The sequence below is a fragment of the Colletotrichum costaricense genome (genome assembly GCF_030867565.1).
Source record: "Colletotrichum costaricense strain IMI 309622 chromosome Unknown Scaffold_10.1, whole genome shotgun sequence".
In the NCBI taxonomy this organism is placed as follows: domain Eukaryota; kingdom Fungi; phylum Ascomycota; class Sordariomycetes; order Glomerellales; family Glomerellaceae; genus Colletotrichum; species Colletotrichum costaricense.
Window position 1 is genome coordinate 1,101,860 of NW_026848239.1, and position 17,521 is coordinate 1,119,380.

At 53.0% G+C, this 17,521-nt stretch overlaps 6 protein-coding genes across 6 annotated transcripts; 2 read left to right on the top strand and 4 right to left on the bottom strand.

Moving 5' to 3' along the window:
- Positions 1-4,061: 4,061 nt before the first annotated feature.
- CCOS01_09971 (uncharacterized protein) lies at positions 4,062-6,491 on the bottom strand (the record flags this gene model as incomplete). Its single annotated transcript, XM_060458128.1, has 1 exon — positions 4,062-6,491. One exon carries the CDS (start codon positions 6,489-6,491, stop codon positions 4,062-4,064), a length of 2,430 nt encoding a protein of 809 aa, XP_060311293.1.
- Positions 6,492-6,986: 495 nt separating this feature from the next.
- Positions 6,987-7,919, bottom strand: CCOS01_09972 (glycolipid transfer protein; the record flags this gene model as incomplete). The annotated part of the gene is made up of 4 exons (XM_060458129.1): positions 6,987-7,281; positions 7,353-7,471; positions 7,620-7,678; positions 7,775-7,919. The coding sequence occupies 4 exons, from the start codon at positions 7,917-7,919 to the stop codon at positions 6,987-6,989; spliced, it is 618 nt and encodes a 205-aa protein (XP_060311294.1).
- A 259-nt stretch (positions 7,920-8,178) lies between these two features.
- CCOS01_09973 (uncharacterized protein) lies at positions 8,179-8,544 on the bottom strand (the record flags this gene model as incomplete). The annotated part of the gene is made up of 2 exons (XM_060458130.1): positions 8,179-8,311; positions 8,375-8,544. 2 exons carry the CDS (start codon positions 8,542-8,544, stop codon positions 8,179-8,181), a joined length of 303 nt encoding a protein of 100 aa, XP_060311295.1.
- A 240-nt stretch (positions 8,545-8,784) lies between these two features.
- CCOS01_09974 (uncharacterized protein) lies at positions 8,785-9,918 on the top strand (the record flags this gene model as incomplete). The annotated part of the gene is made up of 3 exons (XM_060458131.1): positions 8,785-8,942; positions 9,040-9,237; positions 9,378-9,918. The coding sequence occupies 3 exons, from the start codon at positions 8,785-8,787 to the stop codon at positions 9,916-9,918; spliced, it is 897 nt and encodes a 298-aa protein (XP_060311296.1).
- A 2,478-nt stretch (positions 9,919-12,396) lies between these two features.
- On the top strand, positions 12,397-15,138 carry CCOS01_09975 (uncharacterized protein; the record flags this gene model as incomplete). Its single annotated transcript, XM_060458132.1, has 3 exons — positions 12,397-12,582; positions 12,673-14,866; positions 14,924-15,138. 3 exons carry the CDS (start codon positions 12,397-12,399, stop codon positions 15,136-15,138), a joined length of 2,595 nt encoding a protein of 864 aa, XP_060311297.1.
- A 427-nt stretch (positions 15,139-15,565) lies between these two features.
- CCOS01_09976 (uncharacterized protein) lies at positions 15,566-16,704 on the bottom strand (the record flags this gene model as incomplete). Its single annotated transcript, XM_060458133.1, has 3 exons — positions 15,566-15,673; positions 15,743-16,375; positions 16,597-16,704. The coding sequence occupies 3 exons, from the start codon at positions 16,702-16,704 to the stop codon at positions 15,566-15,568; spliced, it is 849 nt and encodes a 282-aa protein (XP_060311298.1).
- Positions 16,705-17,521: the final 817 nt, after the last annotated feature.

Here is a 17,521-nt window from a genome sequence, read left to right on the forward strand (position 1 = left end):
TGCAGACTCACAGCCATCGCAACTAAACAACTCAGCCGTAAAGACAAGCCCTGTCAACCCATGATCCATCCGCCATCAGCTCATTTTCCAGCTTCTTGATTAAATCATTAAATTTATCTTGTTGGCTGCTGGCCCCCTAATCAGTCTAGCGCGTATGGGTTCAACATTGGGGCCTAGGCTTTGGTCTGCCCGGCTGCCGTCTGTTCTCTTCTCGGTTTCTCTTTCCACTCGCTTGCAGACGCTGCGTGAACGTCCTGTCTATCCCTTGTCACACCTGTCAGCGCTGACGGGGGTTGCCTTGACGCTTCAGCGTTTACCGAGTCGCAACTAGATTGGCGGTTCATGAGTGTTGCTATGCGAGTTGGGATGATGATTACACTTTTTTTCTCTCTCAAGTTTTTGTTCTTCCCGCCTTTTTCGTATTCATCTCAACGTGAATCGATTCCCGATTCTTTGCCATCCACACGAATCTCATCACACACCATCATTTCGATTCCCGAGTAAGGTATGAGTTGAGAAACAAGCCTCTCTCTGACGAACTATGAAGCCATCCACAATTTTGAATCTCATCAACGATCGTTTTCAACCACCTTTTGAAGCCGACCAAACTGCATCCGTAGATGAACTTCAAGAAGAGCGGTTCCATCTCCATAGTTACTGAGTGATTACCTATCCATTGCCGGACTGGTGGTTTCTTTTCTTGTCTTCATATATCACCAACGCTTCTCTAACAGGACCCCAGGTTATTGACATCACCTCGCCTCAAGCCAACCGCCAAAAAACTTCCCGACCCATACTCTGTGATTCCATGGACCACCATGCAGATAGCCGCCTTCGCCCTGCGCCTAGCTAGCATCGAGCATCCCGTCCTAAACCGCTGCAAATCCCTCAAATCATACAGTCAGTTCATTGAAAATCCCCGAAATTCTAGACCTCCTCTTCCTGCCGCAGTCCTCCTCTTTCAAGAATAACGGGTCAAGGCCCACGACAAGGTCAGGCTGCCAGTGTCGGTCTCCAAAGAGGATTCTCGCCTAGGACTCAAGACCCTTGTCAACACGAACCTCCCGCCCCTGACGCTAATCCCAAAATCATTTCGAAATTCTCCTGCCAAGCACCCCCGGCTCCCACTCCCAACTCCACCAGCCAACAAAGTTGTAACGCCTTGGGGATCCAGTGTAGGCTTGGCTGGGCGCCGCCGCCGCCGCCGCGCCTCTCCCGCGCTTCTTTTCTCAAACCAAAGTGTACCCGTACGAAAATACCGACAAAACCCGGAACCGTGATTCGTAGGGTCTCTCTTGGATCGTCATGCTGCTCGCTACCCTTTTTTCGACGTAGTATTCCGCCCAGTCGATCATATTCGTCTGGATCTTGGTTATATCTCCCAACAATTAGACTTTCTCTCTTCGTCATTGGTGATTTGCACACGGACGCATCAAAAAGAAGCTAGATATAGTCTTTCACCTCAAGCATGGATGGCACTACGGAAATTCGGTTCGAGTGCAAAGGTGACAGACAGCTGGGACAACTTTCCCAGCTACCTACATCACAGTATATCCGGAAACCAAATCCGAGCAAATTCCCCAAGAACTCTGTTCGGCATTCCATGCCGATGAGCGGATACCCCTCCGGCCCGGGGCACAATGAGAGCAAGAAACAGCGGGTAATCTCACGACGCCCTCCCACCTTGCCAAATGCGCAATCTTAGCAAACATATTAACCTTTGCACGCACCTTTTGCTACCTGCTCGCTCGATTCTTTTACTGCGATGGAACAAGGCCCATACAGAACCAATTTCAAGATTACCTAAAACTCTATCTCGAGGCAACTCGCTACGAGTCAAGACTCAAGAGGCGAAAACAAAAGAAAACTGCTATTCCCGCAGATTACCATCATTTTTGTTGAGTGTATAATCTTTGACCCGGCGGCCATCCGCAGCTACCTTCACTCTCGCTACAGCCCCAGAACTTTCATATATATGGTCACAATCCCTCCAGGTCCTCTACGCATCTCAACTGCGCAGCAGCCCAAGACACGGGATGTAGGCGTCCGTACGGAATGTCGCACACGAGATAGACTGCACTGTGGGATATAGATCTCATCAGGTTCCACCAATGCCATCCTTGTCCAACTCTTTGCCTAAACATCAGTCCTATAATTTGCCACTACTTTGTCATGGGATTACTCTGGAGACAAAATACGGACACACTCTCATTGCAGGCGCGCGGATGACGTCCGAGCCTGAGTGATCGAAGCTTTCTCCCCTGTGGCTTTCATCTTCCGCTCGATCGCGGGCTACTCCGTAATCAACATAGGCCCCCATTGTTGATTAGTACTACGGATACTCGCACTCGGGCAAGCAGGCAGCCTGTTGGTAAGTTGATGCAACCTGTTGGCCGGGGTTCGAAGAGAAGCCCGACGTCAGTCAAAGATCCCAGGCAACGATATTGCCTCGATCTCTTAGAAAGACTGTCATCTCATGACAACACAGATGTTTTGCAATATTCTGTATTGTTTTACTATCGAGCTAGGAGTCAGAGATGTTTGAGATCTCAGGGCAATGGCTCCTTCAGTCGACTTTCTGTGCTGGGTCTTCCCTGAGTACACATCACGCAGCCGTCCGGATGGTATCAGCCGTATTTCCCAACGAAGCCATACATAATAGCTTCACCATATGCCTTGTGTAATTGAAAGGATGGCGGTCCACGAACATGTCCATCTATCTCTACTCCAGCCCGGGCGTTGGCTGTTGGTTTCACAAGATATTCAGTATCCCCTCATTTCCCCTGCAACGGGCGACGGTTACTGACTCGGATCAGATGAACAGATCTCATCGAACGTCTGGACAAAGCTATCTAAAGACCATCACGAAATGAAGAGGATTACTTCCTTTCTCAAAAGAACCCAGCGGGAGCCCCTCTATGAATTTCGCGAGAGCCCGAGTCAGCCCTGAGAGGGGGGGACCCCGTCGCAGATCGACACTTTCTCAGATGACCTCCTCGATGGGCGGTCTAGATTCTCTGACATCTCATCGGAACCCTGACCCCTGTCAGGCCTGGTGGAAAAGCGTAAGCGACATCAAAAGCGATGGACACATGTATTCCCGCCGGCTTCGCTGATGAGATCAAAGCTTCAACATCCATCCCGCAGAGCTACATAGATTGGTCGCCGGTCATGTTTCCTCATCACCAAGCTGGCTGTGACCTTTCTTGTTCCCCTTGAGAGTTTGGTCGAATATCCTCCAGAACTTAGATTCGTGACGATGAGGAATTTGATCTTTTTCATTGCTTGTTCGCTCGAGCTCTCTCTCCCATGTTGCTGATGCGAGAATATCCAAAGCATTCAAGTATGTGAGCACTTGTTCATACTCCCTCAATGTGTGGAACATCTATCAGAAATTATTGGGTCATACAAGATCTTCAAGTTTAATTATCCTGATTTTCAGTGGGAGAATATGTTCAATCCATATACTAGGTTTTCTCACGACAAATTGAGTGAACACCTCCCCGCCGCAATAAGCAATGTGCTTTTCAACAACGTGGCATCCTCCATGTTGTGCTCGTCCTTGCCGACTTCAGAAAACACTAAGCAGCCGCCGCGGCCATCTTCTACTCGTCTTCGATCATGGACGCAATACTATGGATTTTCCACACAGAAACCATCTTGGGGGCTAACACTGTGGATCTGGCTCCTAATATAGTCCAGTAGTCATCGTGTTCACAATATCTAATATCTTTGCGAAAGATAACACAGAGTATTCTCCACATGATAGCTCAAGATCCCATCGACAAGTGGTCAAAATTATCTCAAGCTCCTCCAAGATTGCTCCTCTATCTCGTGTTGGGCATCTTGATGCAACACGAAAACCTAACTTAGACGAAGAAGAGGAGGATATCAGACTGCGGGTCTGGACTGATGGATGTTTCTATGACTAACTACCTGCCCTCACTAGACTATACACGTTGCATCACTTCACACTTCTGACGTGAGAGATTTGGAAAAATGTTTTGACTTCTTAGATCTCGTCTACCTACAGCCTTCCGTTCCTGAGAACAGAAAAACTTCTACGGACAACGGCCGTATATCTCCAGCCTCGCCTTGGGCCGGATATCTCCAGTCTCCCCTCCAAGTCGCTTAATCCTACGAAGAAACCAACCTTTCTGGGCCGTCGCCCTCGCCCAGTCCAAAACACTGTACCGAATCGTGTCAGGACCGGACCCGTCCTCGCCAAGGTGCACCTCACCATCACGTTCCATTACCCCCCTGGGCTTCAAAAAGGGCAGCACGTTTGGCGTTCGCAGCAGCGCCGCAAAGATCCGCTTCCTACGTTCGTCAGCATCCCCCCTCAGAGCCTCACGCAACCCTCCCCACCGCGTCACGAGCTCTGAAGGCACGGGAGCCTCTTCATCCAGTTCGAACATAAACTTACCCTCGAAGTTGAAGAGCGTACATGCGGGCAGCGGCATGCCGGGCTGCCAGCGCTCAATGTTACTGCCGATGCCGTGCGTCGACCACTCTGTGCCGACTTGCTCCACCATACGCGCCCATTCGGTTTCCCGGGAGTGACGATATCTTTTTGCTTGTTCTTGATGCGCTCTGGTGAATACACCACCGAACAGTACGTCCATGACCTGGAGTTCGTCCTCGCGCTTGACCTGAGCGCCGTGTAAAAGGAGAAGCTTGACGGCCGGAGCATCGAGCCAGAACACTGCATAGTGGAGGGGCGAGAAGCCTTCCTTGTCGCACAAGTTCGGGTCGGCGCCGTGTTCCAGAAGCCACTTGAGCAATTTTGGCCGGTAAAAGTTTGCGTCGCCGAGAGAATGGTCGAAGCGGTGGCCTAGGAGAGCCAGGAGCGGCGTGATGTAGAGCGGCTTTATGATGGCGTTGATCTGATCCTTACCATCTTCTACCAAGTCGAACATGGCCTGTGGAATCTCGGGATCGTCCGAGAAAGGATGAACGAAAAAGATTTGCAGAGGGGTGAACCTACCAAAGTCGCCGGTGTAATCACTGTAGTCACTCATCCAGAATGATCTTGAAATCCTGTGCATGAGATCGCTGCTTGGGAACCCAAGGGTAAAGTTCCCGTAAGACGATACTGCTTCGACAGCCAGAGGGTGGCTTATTAACAAATTGAAAGCCGCTTTGATGGCGCATGCTGTTTCCTCATTGCTCTTATAGTGTGCTTCCAAGAGAAAGTAGTCAGGTAGAAACAAATCTTGAAGGGGTGTCACCTTATAGAGCTCGCTATCCTTCACGGACTTACTGCCCTTCATCTTCTTCCTAGGGCTCTCCTCAAGACATGCCCCGAGTGGGTGAGCGCCTAATTCGAGCAGCGTTCGGATGTGAGCGACGTTGAGCTGCCTACATGCGAGATTGAGAGCTGTCTGAGGGATCTTCCGGAGAGGTCCATGTTGAGGGATCGGAGGTGGTCGTAGGTCTATGCTAGTCGTGGTCTCTTCCAACTTAACGCCCTGTCGGACGAGCTCTCTTATTGCAGAAGAGCAATCTGTCTGACGGAGACAGACAGCATGGAGAGCATTGAGGCCGAACTCGACAGGTGTATGTAGCGGCGCACCTGCTAGGGTCAGTTTGCGAACCATATCGCCGGAGACGGCGTGATGAAGTACCGGAGTATTCATATGGAAGCTAGTTATGCCTCCATGGTCAAAATCTGCGCCTCGATTGATCAACATGTCCACCAAATCGACATGGTCTCGAGCAACAGCAATAGCAAGGAAGAGTCCATGCGGATCGGAAATCTTGGTCAAGAAGCGTGGTGGGAGAGACCTGAGAATAGTTTTGGATATGGTCAACGCGTTCTCGGGAGCCAGCATAGCGGCATGGAGGGGCGAGGGCTGCCCATAAAGGTCTCTGTCAAACTCATACAAGCCAATACCTGACTCTGGGCTTGCAGCAAATGGACGCGGTTCCCACCATGAACGATGACGGGCGGCGAAGCTTAGTGCTGGATTAGCCCCCTTGTGTAGAAGCAGGTCCACGACTTGAGCATAGCCTTTAGACGCAGCCACCATGAGTGGTGTCCATATAGACGGCTTTAGGCTGTGTGGGACGTAGTCCGGTTTAGCTCCGGGCTTCTCAAGGGCCTGGCGGAGGAGAGCAACGTTGTTGTGCACTGCGGCGTGGTAGACGGCCCTGGGGTTTTCGCTCTGAGCGTCCCACCGGAGAGCAATGTCGTTGATCGCTTTGTGGTAGTACTTATTGACCATGCCCGCGTTGAGCATGGCCATTGTGGGATGCATTTCCTTGGCGGCTGATATGATGGTGCTTGAAAATTCTACATCCCTCAAGTCCCTAATAATGGCATTCTCAACGTCGTCGTCGGCGGGCAATACGTATGTTTCTATCACGTACTCTCGCCCCTTTGTCTCGGCCTGAAACTGGCCGAGCCATTGAGCTATCTCAAGGTACAATTCTGCCGGCAACTGAATTTGGAACTTGCTTTGCTCGGTGACTTGGTCTGGAGAAGACATATTGCAGTATGTTTGAAGAATCAAATCTTGCTTTTGTTGAAGAAAATCGGATGGGGTGATGAATGGGGTCTGAGTGTTGTCGCTGTGTGGATGTTATCTGTTATGTGTCTGTTGTGCGAAGTAAATGTCCATGAGTGTGCTGACAAGCCCTGTTAAATACGAAGGATGTTTCACGACTCTCGACATTGTGTACTATGGCTCCAGGAGAGTTCAAAAGTGTCAAAGGTGATTGTGTAAGCTCGCCATTGTTCGATTGCATAAAGCTCAAAGAAAAATATTTGGTTCAAGCTTCGAGGTTGTGATTCATTTCTAGGCTGCGTAAACTGGCTCGTGGCTGACGATGTACTAGCATCGCAGCGGACACTGACAGGACATGTTGTTCTTTCCATCATATCGTCATTGTTCGTTGTTTATTTCTCTTTCTTTTTGGTCCCCGCTTTCTTTGAGGGGCCTTTGATTCTTCTCGGTCAGCGCGCACAAGAGCATTGTTTGCGCTTACCACTTGGCGTCCTTGCTGGCGAGGAAGCCCTTGAGGATGCCGACAACCTTCTCGAGGGAGGCGAGGTAGACGCGGAGCTCAGCGGCGACCTTGTCCTGGTCGGAGCCGAGCTTGGCGTAGAAGTCCTTGCGGTAGGGGCAGGCGCTCATGGCGGCGCTGAAGATGGGCTTGACGAGGAAGCTGTGGTGGGGCTTGAGGGTGGTGGCGTAGGCATTGCGGAAGGACTCGGAGAGCTCCTCGGACTCCTTGGCGACGTTCTGGCTCAGGGCGATGCAGGTGAACTCGAGACCACTGGCAGAATGGTATTGTTAGTTTCGGCCGCTGCGTTGTCGGTGATACGGGGAGCTCAGAGGCAGACTTACCGAACCAGCCAGAGGAGACCCTCGGTGGCAACGTGCTTCTTGGTGGCCAGCTCGGCCTTGACGAGCTCCTGAAGGGTGGCGGACTCGCCGGGAGCAGCCAGCTGGCGCTCACGGATTTTCTGTACATGGACAAGTCAGGCATTGTTCGTCAACGTCTTTTGGATGTAGTTGTAGGAGCAATATGGTAGTATCCGAGCTTCGTGACAAGGGATGATTCGGAACATGTGGTAAAGGGTATTGGGGGTATCGAGAGGAGTCAGGTCGTACCTTGATGTTGCCGCCCATGTCGCTCTTGACGGGACCGAAAGCAACGCCTCCAAGGGCATCTAGAAGAGGGGATATTCGTTAGAGACATGGAAACCATCAAAGGCTCGGTGTCTCCTCTGGTGTTGAGAGAGAGCAGCCGTGCTGGGGGAACATACCGAAGATGGTGGTCAGAGACTCGGAGGCATCGAGGAAGTCGGAGGTAGGGATGGCATTCTCCTTGTCGGCGTCAGGCTTGACATCGACAAAGGACTTCTTGAAGGTGTCGAGGTAGGTTCCTCCGGGAGGGATCTGAGCGGCCATTGTGTCTGATGTAGGGGGTTTGTTGATGTGTTTGAAAGATGTGTTTGATGAGAGAGAAAGAAGAATAGGAGAGTAGAAGCGTAGAAGAAAGGGAGGAGATGTAGACAGGTAAAGAGCAGATGTTCCAGGAGCTGTTCAGACGAGAAGCGAAACCCAAAAAAAGGGACAGGACGGGAATCGAGGGGCGGTCAAGCAAATGGCCCCCCGGGAAGCCACGCATACGCAGCAACCCGGACAGCAATAGCAGCACCAGAGCTTCTCATGGGCCATGGCGGGGACCTCTCCCTGGAAACCCCACCACCTGGGACCTGGACCGCCCATTGGAGATCCAACGCGCTAAGCCCAAGCTGTCACAGTGGGGTTGTCGGATCCACTTGACCGGCTGCTCGTTCCTGATACGTTGGTACAGTGCGGATAATGATTACCCCTCATTCCGTTCAACCCCAATCACGTGCAATTGGGACAGTGCATAGACGCATGGGGCACAGTCCATCGCGGGGTCGCGGAAAAAGGAGAAGGCGGAGCCCCGTCCAGTCGGCCCTCTTCCCTCTGCCGTGCCGCCGGCTGCCAGGGACTCCGCTCGCAAATCTCCAGTTCGTAGATGAGGGACCACTGTGTTTCTCATCTTGAGATGCTCCCTTGCGTGTATTTTGGTTTGATCTGATATTGTATCTTGCCTTCGATGCCTTGGTCTTCTCATTGCTAGTTGCTCACACTCTGTCGTCTAAGTCATATTCGTACATATCTGCACATATTCAAGTACATTACAGACAATACACAGCGGGACGAACCGAATCTCCAAACCCATCTCATCAATTGAGACAGTTGTCTTGTGGTACGATATCATAGCATCAGAGATACAAAGATGGCCGTGGGAACAACAAATCACCAGCCTCTGCCGGACACGGCACAGATCAAGTTCACAGAAGCCGAAAGACCAGAGAGACGTGCAGTCGTCACCACCATAAACTACTATGACGACCCTGGAGATGGAACCCCTCCCACCCCAATCGTTGTAGGGGGGTAAGGCCGCTTTCCAATATCCATGTCTTCAAGACTTCACATTTCTCGAGTACCATGTCAATAGCTCGAAATACTCATGCCTTTTGTTCAATTCCAGTCAAAAAGTCACAAATGAGAGGAAAATGACACCTCGCACCGTCACCGTCTCCGACATCAGAGGCGAAGAGGACAAGTACACCCTCGACACCCACGGCTTCCAGTACGTCCGCCACACTAGCGTTGAGACGGACTTTACAGACGAGGAACGGGTCAAGGGCGTCTACTATCCCGAGATGGAGAAGCTGTACAAGGAAATGTAAGTCTTGCACGCTTTCATTTATCCAAGCCGGCCGCAAAGTGGGCAGCTTTTGGGCGGTGTAAGGTTTATTATATACACCAGTGGGGGCCAACATTCACAATTGAGGGCCCATGCTCACCAGGGGTCAACACCAACAGCACGGGAGCAAGCCGGGTCGTCATCTTCAACCACCAGATCCGCCGCGGGCCGGCAAACTGGCACAGCCTAGGCGAACGCAACACGGAGCACCGCGGCCCCCTGCACAAGGCGCACGTGGACCAGTCCTACGACGGCGCCGTCATGATGGCTAGGCACCACCTCGGCGCGGATGAGGCCGAAAGACTTCTCGACAAGGAGAAGCGCCGGTTCCAAATCATCAACATCTGGCGGCCCATCGCGACGGTGCGGCGGGACCCGCTGGCCGTCGCGGACGGGACTACGGTCGCGGAGGAGGACCTCGTTCCGGGCGCGATTATTTATCCCCGTCACCGGGCCGAGACGTGGACGATTAAGCCGAATCCGGCGCACCGGTGGTACTTTTTGGATGGGCAGAAGCCGGATGAGGCGTTGTTCATCAAGTGTTTTGATTCGGATACGTCGGTCGTTCGGAGGGCTGCGCATTGTGCTTTTCGGGACCCGGAGATGGATGAGATGGAGTGTCGGCAGAGTATCGATATCCGGGCGTTGGTGTTTCACTAATGGGTTGGGAAGCTGGAATGATGGACGGTTGTCTTGTCATGGTTGTCTTACCTTGGTCATTGAAACAAGACATGGAGGGCGCAATTCAGACGTTGAAGCTGTGCTTATTCAAGACAAGACGGTTAACGGTAGCGCGGGCGCATGGGCAGATACACGTGGGAAGACAGGACCTAGATGTGTTCTAATGTAGATCAAGGAATGCTGATGATAAACACGATCGGATCTAGCAGATCTGATGCCGCGCCCAGAAACTCTGCGCAAGCGTGTCTGTGACGGATCTCCTGAGAATTAACAACTATATCAAAGAGACGATGCTTGCGGCGAAGTGCGGTCGTTTCGTGGTGGCAGTAAGGGCATGAGGCTCGGCAATTCAAAGATTCAACGATTCAGTTATTGGTCTAGACACACTATCTGTTGAGAAATGTGCACTCTCATGATTCGAATATGCTTCATAGAGTGGTCTCAGTAGGTAAAGAAAGTCTCATGGGCTCACTTGAAGCCATGATGCGTAGCACTTCACCTAGAAATTTAAGGCCACATTAAACCCAACCCCAAACTCAAATTTCACAACATCAGATCCTCAGAAAAGTCCAACTGACTCTGGACCTCCGTCTCCCTGGTATACGATCAATGGGCGGGTATTCCCGAGGAACAATGGCAGTACGATCTGCCGATATTGTGACGTCACGGCTGTCGTCCGCCAAAGATGCAGAAACGCCAAAATTCAGGTTTCCACCCTTCCGCTCGGTACCAGTCCAGACCAATGCAAACTTGCGACAGGCGGCTCGCAATGGCACCATGACAAGGACAAGCCGGAGTTCGGCACATGTGCCATGCTCTATTTCGCCCTATGCATCGTACCGGGCTGTCGTGCGACCAGGACTCGACATTTCACAGGAGCTGCAACAAATGCATGTCGCAGTTGACAGCAGGGCAGAAGATGCGGCTTTCGACGGGATGGGCAGCTGGGACTTATCGATAAGATCCGCCAGATCAATCTTATCAGAGATGTACGTACCGTGACTGACGTACTGGAGATGACGTCAGGACAAGAATAGAGTAGCAGGCCCCACCTCTCAAGCAAGAAACCAATGACGGCGTTCCATTGACCAATTCAAACCGCCAAAACGGACGGGACCTTCCCTGTGACCGGCGCACCGAGCGCGGGGCAGGCGTTCTTTTACGTTTTTGTTTCTGCAGCTTTCAGCCCACCAGATGCTTCCAATTCCAAAAGATGTTGTCAGGGAAGAGGGCGAGATTGGTGTTTAAATGTCAGGCTCGAGTCTCATGGCTGTGATATGACCCGGACATCCAGGGGCACGCGAGCCCTTGCTAAGCTGAGCACTGGAGCCTTTCAAATTGAGTTCAGCTGCGGACTCTTACCAGCCTTCCGAGCTGTGGTCCCAACGGCTGAAAGAGGAGGCGCAAGACGCGTGGCATTGCATGCTCGGTTTGCTGGTCTACTGGTCCCAAGACATGCTCCTCTTGGGCCTCGGGATCGTTTTCTCCCAAAGACTGACAGATGGAGGGTGGGAGCTTGGCTGGATTCGATGGTGTCCCTGACGGGCTGGACAGGGGCTGGATTCTTGCATCCGGATCATCACAGGCACAAGCTGCGAGGCATGGATTGTTGTCGTCCAAGACCCGAGTCGTTCGACCCAGCGGATCGTCACATTTGCCCCGCCTTGAAATCGAGTGCGACTGTAATTATCCGTGGCTGCAGTGCGTGCCTGTTTGCACGTACGCAGGGCCGATACCGAGGTGGGTGGGAAGGTACTTGGATCTGCATACAAATCCTGCGCTATCCAAAAGTACCTATTCGTAGTCTTGTCGTGTCTCACCACCAACAATCGTCGTGTGTGTGTCGTTCCCCCCCGTCCCGGCGTTGCGCCCACACTTTTCTCCCAAGTGCGCGAGTGAGAGTTCCATTTCCTGTTCGTTTTCCTTGGCCTTGGATCCTGCTTCCGGCCGAACTACTCTCGATCCTCGCACCCCAATCAACCTGCTTGATTAGTTCTCCCGCCGGCGCACGAGTGACGGGAATGACATAGCCCGGGGTTTCTAATTTCAAGCTTTCCCTCCAAGCTTTACTACTTTCCCCATCCCACGCGCTGTCCCTCCATTGCCATTCTCCTCCTTCTCTTTCCCCGTCTCGTCTTCTCTTCTCCCTCCTCCTGAACCTATTCCCACACCTACAAGTCCAAGCTACACGAAGCTTAAACACTTTCCACTGACCTTTCCCCATCCGAGTGCTGCATACTTGGGCTGGAATGCTTCAACTTGTTCACCCCGCCATTCAGTGTACCCCGCGCATCCTATGATACCCCTCCACACCAGCCACACCCATTAACTTCAATTTCAACTATCCGTTCCGTTCTCCACGACTTCATGATCTAGAAATACCGACATTCAGAGCTTGCGCAATTCTTCCATTCGAACATACCCTTCATTCAGCGCCCAGGGCAACAAACCGTAATCATGGGGCTCATGACCACAAGCGACCATGGCCACAAAAAGGAAGAAAGCGGTAGTGGCGGCGGTTTCATGGATAAGTTGAAGAAGCCATTCCGCGAGCTGGAGGATAAGCTGGAGGGCACCCATCTCCATGACGCAAAAGTCCATCTTGTGCATAAGAAACACCAGATTGGCAAGCTTGCCAACCTTGTAAGACCATCTTCTCCTCCCCATTGAAGCTCATTCCACCTGGAAAAGCTAGCTGCCTGGAGCGACCAGCACAACTGACACGCGCTCCAGTTCAATGCCAACCACCGCCACGACGAGGAGCACGAAAAGGCCACCGACGACAAGCGGACAAAGATTGGAGAGGAGCACCGCTTCAAGTCCTTCTTCCCGGAGCGCGACGGCAACCTGATCAAGTGGTACGTCGACGGCCGCGACTACTTCTGGGCCGTCTCCGAAGCTCTCGAGGCCGCAAAGGAGACCATTTACATTTGCGACTGGTGGCTGTCCCCTGAGCTCTTCCTGCGCCGTCCCCCTCACCACAACAAGGAATGGAGATTGGACCAGGTCCTGAAGCGCCGCGCCGAGGCCGGCGTCCAGATTCACATCATTGTCTACCGTGAAGTCGAGGCCGCCCTGACTTGCAATTCTGCCCACACAAAGCATGCCCTGCAAGCTTTGTGCCCCGAGGGCTCGCCTGGCTACGGCAACATCAAAATTATGCGCCATCCCGATCACAATGTCCTCTCCAACGGCGCCGATATGACATTCTACTGGGCCCATCATGAGAAGTTTATCGTCATTGACTATGCCATGGCCTTCATCGGAGGTCTCGATCTGTGCTTCGGTCGCTGGGACAGCCATACCCACCCTCTCGCTGACGCACATCCCGAGGGCGTCCAGAACGAGGTCTGGCCGGGACAGGACTTCAACAACAACAGAATCATGGATTTCCAAAACGTCCAGGACTGGAAGCAAAACGAGTTGAGCAAGGCCGAGTACGGGCGCATGCCTTGGCACGACGTATCCATGGGTGTCGTCGGCCCCTGCGTCTACGACATTGCCGAGCACTTTGTCCTGCGCTGGAACTTTGTGAAGCGCGACAAGTACAAGCGTGACGACCGATTCGACTGGATCCAGCTGCGCGGCCGTCTGGCCGAAGACGAGGACCTTGTGGGAGTCCAACGGCCTAAGCACCCTGTGGGAGAGTACCTCACCCACCCTCTGGACGAGAAGAGCCTGTCGAACCTGGAGAACAAGGGATCCATGCACGCTCAGATCGTGCGGTCCAGTGCCGACTGGTCTAGCGGTATCCTGACCGATCACTCGATCCAGAACGCCTACTGTGAGATCATCAGCAAGGCCGAGCACTTTGTCTACATAGAGAATCAGTTCTTCATCACCGCCACCGGCGACCAGCAGGCACCGATCCACAACCGAATCGGCCGAGCCATTGTCGATGCCGTCGTGAGGGCTGGCAAGGAAGGCCGCAAGTTCCGCGTCATTGTCCTCATCCCCGCCATTCCTGGCTTCGCCGGCGACCTCCGAGATGATGCAGCCACCGGTACCCGTGCCATCATGGACTACCAGTACAAGTCAATCTGCCGCGGCGAGCACTCGATCTTCGAGCAGGTCAAGAAGGAGGGCATCGACCCCAGAAACCACATCTTCTTCTTCAACCTGCGATCATACGACCGTCTCAACCGCACATCCGCCGTGGAGAAGAGAGAAAAGGACACGGGCGTCAAGTACGCCGAGGTGCAGCGCGCGCAAGCCGAAGAGGTCATGGGCACGGGAATCCACGGCATCAACGACCCCACCGAGAAGGAGCGCGACGAGCACATGGGCGCCAAGGCCGAACAAGTCGGCGGCGGCAAGACCACGGAAGCCCAAAATGCCATCGACGCCAAGCAGCGCTTCGAAGCCAGCCTCGGCGACGCGCAGCTCAACAACAAGACCTCGGTTGCGCAGCACGCCATGGCCAACTCCGGCTCCATCGAGGACGAGCCGTGGGAGGACGAGGACCCGGAGACGGAGATACGCAACTGGATCCAGGAGGAGCTCTACATCCACTCCAAGCTGCTCATCGTCGACGACCGCATCGTCGTCTGCGGCTCCAGCAACCTCAACGACCGCAGCCAGCTGGGATACCACGACAGCGAGCTCAGCATCGTCATGGAGGACACGAAGCGCGTGCCGAGCACCATGGACGGGAAGCCCTACGAGGCCGGGTGGCACGCGACGTCGCTGCGACGGTACCTGTGGCGCGAGCATCTTGGTCTTCTGCCCGCACAGGACCTGGACGGGTCGCAGGACCCCAACGCGCGTCCGCCGGGCCACGCGGAGAATGACCCGTGGGACCGCGACGAGACGTGGAAGTTTGTCGAGGATCCGATGAACGACGAGCTGTGGGAGATGTGGACGGGCAACGCTACGCGGAACACGGATCTGTACCGTCACCTGTTCCACGCCGATCCTGATGACCACAGTAGGTTTTCCCCTCTCACATTGTGCAGTATTGAATCAGAGCTAACATTCCCTTTAGTCAAAACCTTTGACGACTACGACAGATACCTGCCGCCAAAGGGCGTCAAGGCGGGCCACATTTTCGACCAGTTCATGCCGGCGGCGGACGCGCGGCAAAAGATTGACCAGATCAAGGGCCACCTCGTCTGGTTCCCGCTCGACTTTTTGCGGGACGCAGAGATGGCGGAGAAGGGGCTCCAGGTGAACCAGATTACCGAGAGTATCTACACCTAATGGACCAGGGAGATGGTCATTATTTTGGTATATTACGGACGAAGTGTCAAATGAAGGAAGGAGGGAGGAAGAGAGGGATAATGGAGGACTTTGGGAAAACAACCCTATGAATAACGTGAATTAATGCATTAATACCAACAAGGGCCACTTTGGCTTGTGCTTACTGTTATTGTATTAGAAGATGAATGCTATGCTTTTGACAGACACATTTGCAGAGTTGAGCAATTCAACCCTATACGAACTTTCACAGGATAAGTAATCATCTTTCCCAAAGCAACATGATCGAGGAATTAGGTTATTCGACTAAATGAGCTATGCTTATGAGCTTCCTGTGTTTCTATGATGCCATCGCTTCTCTCATGCCTACGCGAAACGATGCTGTTTCTTTATAGATAAATCGACAAACTGTGGTAGTCTGCGCCTATGCTTATTGACCCTGGTTGAAGTTCATCGAATACCCTCCCGTCTTCTCATCCTTGACCATCTGGAAGTTATCCGTACTCAGTCCAAACGGCTTCAAAATGCCATTGCCCAGCTATATTCATACGTTAGCAAGCGCAACACTTTCACAGCAATCTCTTGAAATTTCACGTTCAGAACTCACATCCTTGAGCTTCCCCCACATCTCCGCCGTCTCCGCCTCCTGCGCAGCCTTGGTCCTCGGCGGCAACACCCTCAACTGCGTCTGCACGATCTTGCGATCCGCGGCCGCGAGGTTCCCCATCTTAGCCAGCGCTTTATAATCCTCCTCCGCGCCCGCGAGGTTCTGCCACCCGCCCTCCTCGCTCCGCGCCCTCGCCCTCCGCATGAGAGCTTTCGCTCGAATGCGCAGGACATCGTCCGCCCTCTTCCTACGCGCGACCTCCTCTTCATCTTCCGTGGAGGTGACGGGCGCGGGGGCAGCGGCGCTGGCGCCGGAGCTGACAATCTCCTCCTCCACGCCCTCTTCCTCTTCGGCCTTGAGCTTCTCGCGGCGTTCCTGCTCGAGGGCGGATTCCTTGTCGATGCGGTCTAGGGAGTCGAGCGCGGCGGAGGCGGAGGAGATTGCGTCTTTCCACTGGGAGAGTTTGAGGTGGCAGGCGGAGATGTTGGAGCGGATGACGGCGAGGTCGTAGTCTAGGTAGTTTGGGCAGACGGAGACGGCCTCGTCGTATTTTGCGATGGCGGAGGTGTATTGCGAGGATGTGAAGAGGGCGTTTGCTTCGGTTTTATGGGTGTTGGATTCGGATAGGAGGGACTGCGGGTTGTGTTAGATGTGAGGGATTGAGATCGAGGTTGGAGTAGCTTTTTCATGGTCATTGAGGTGAGTGTTGAGCTCATCGTAGGGGTGGTATGAGATTGAGGGATTCGGCACTTGCCAGCCATGGCTTCATGTGATCTCATTTGAATACTCGAAGAGCTTGTAACTCGGGAAGTCTAAAATGCATAGAATGAGAGCAAGGGAACGGTTTGCCTTACCGCCTCCTCTTCAGGAGAGAACTTCTCCTGGACCTCTTCAGGCTCATCCTTGACCGACGTGTTCTTGCCCTTACCCTGAGGCTCCTTCTCTGTCTCCTTGGACGCCATCTTGAAGGCAGCAGTGAGTTGTTATAGACTCGTTTAACGTTGAGAGTAGATGTCAAGCCGAGTCAAAGGTGCAGGCAAGGCAGCCCCAGGAATGTCGTCACTGAGGTATCTCGTCCCCACGTAGATTTGGTGGGGTGGGACGGTGAGGCTGTTCACATGTTTTCGGACGGTGGAAGCCACATTTTGCTAACCCGATTCGCCAAAGGTACCTGGCGGATACAGCGCTTTAGGGGTCTCTCAGCGGCTGGCCTCGCTGGGATCCAATCGATTCACCATGAGGGAGTACAGTATGCGCCGTCGCTTGAACTGTACCTCTTATGAGAAGATACTTATTCCTGAATCCGAGGTGAGCGACAGTAGAATTAAGGCTGTCGGTATTAGAAGAAAAGACAGCGAAGACAGAATTTGACTCAAATGTCTTCCGTTACTCTAAGTATTCCATAAAGAGTCGATACCCTTTGTATTAGGTACAGTGACTCGAGTACTTGTTGGTTGTTTTTGCTGCGGTGTACGGAGTACAGTGTCAAGACGACAAACGAAAGTATAGGTACAGTGTACGGGGATACTTAGGATCCCACTTCCCCATCTGGTCGCCATTTTGTTCGGGAAAGAGCTGAGCGACCCCTCCATCGGTGCCTTCCGCTTCCGTTTTCACCCCGCCGTTGTTCCTGAACGCCCCTGCCCGTTTGACCTTTGGCTTCCTGTCCATTGTTCCTTCCGTCCCTCAAATTCACTTTGTTGACTCAGGTCCTTCCGAGAAAGGGTCAAAAGGCCTATTTTGGCTGCTGCTAAGAAAAATCCTCCGCCTTTTTCTTCA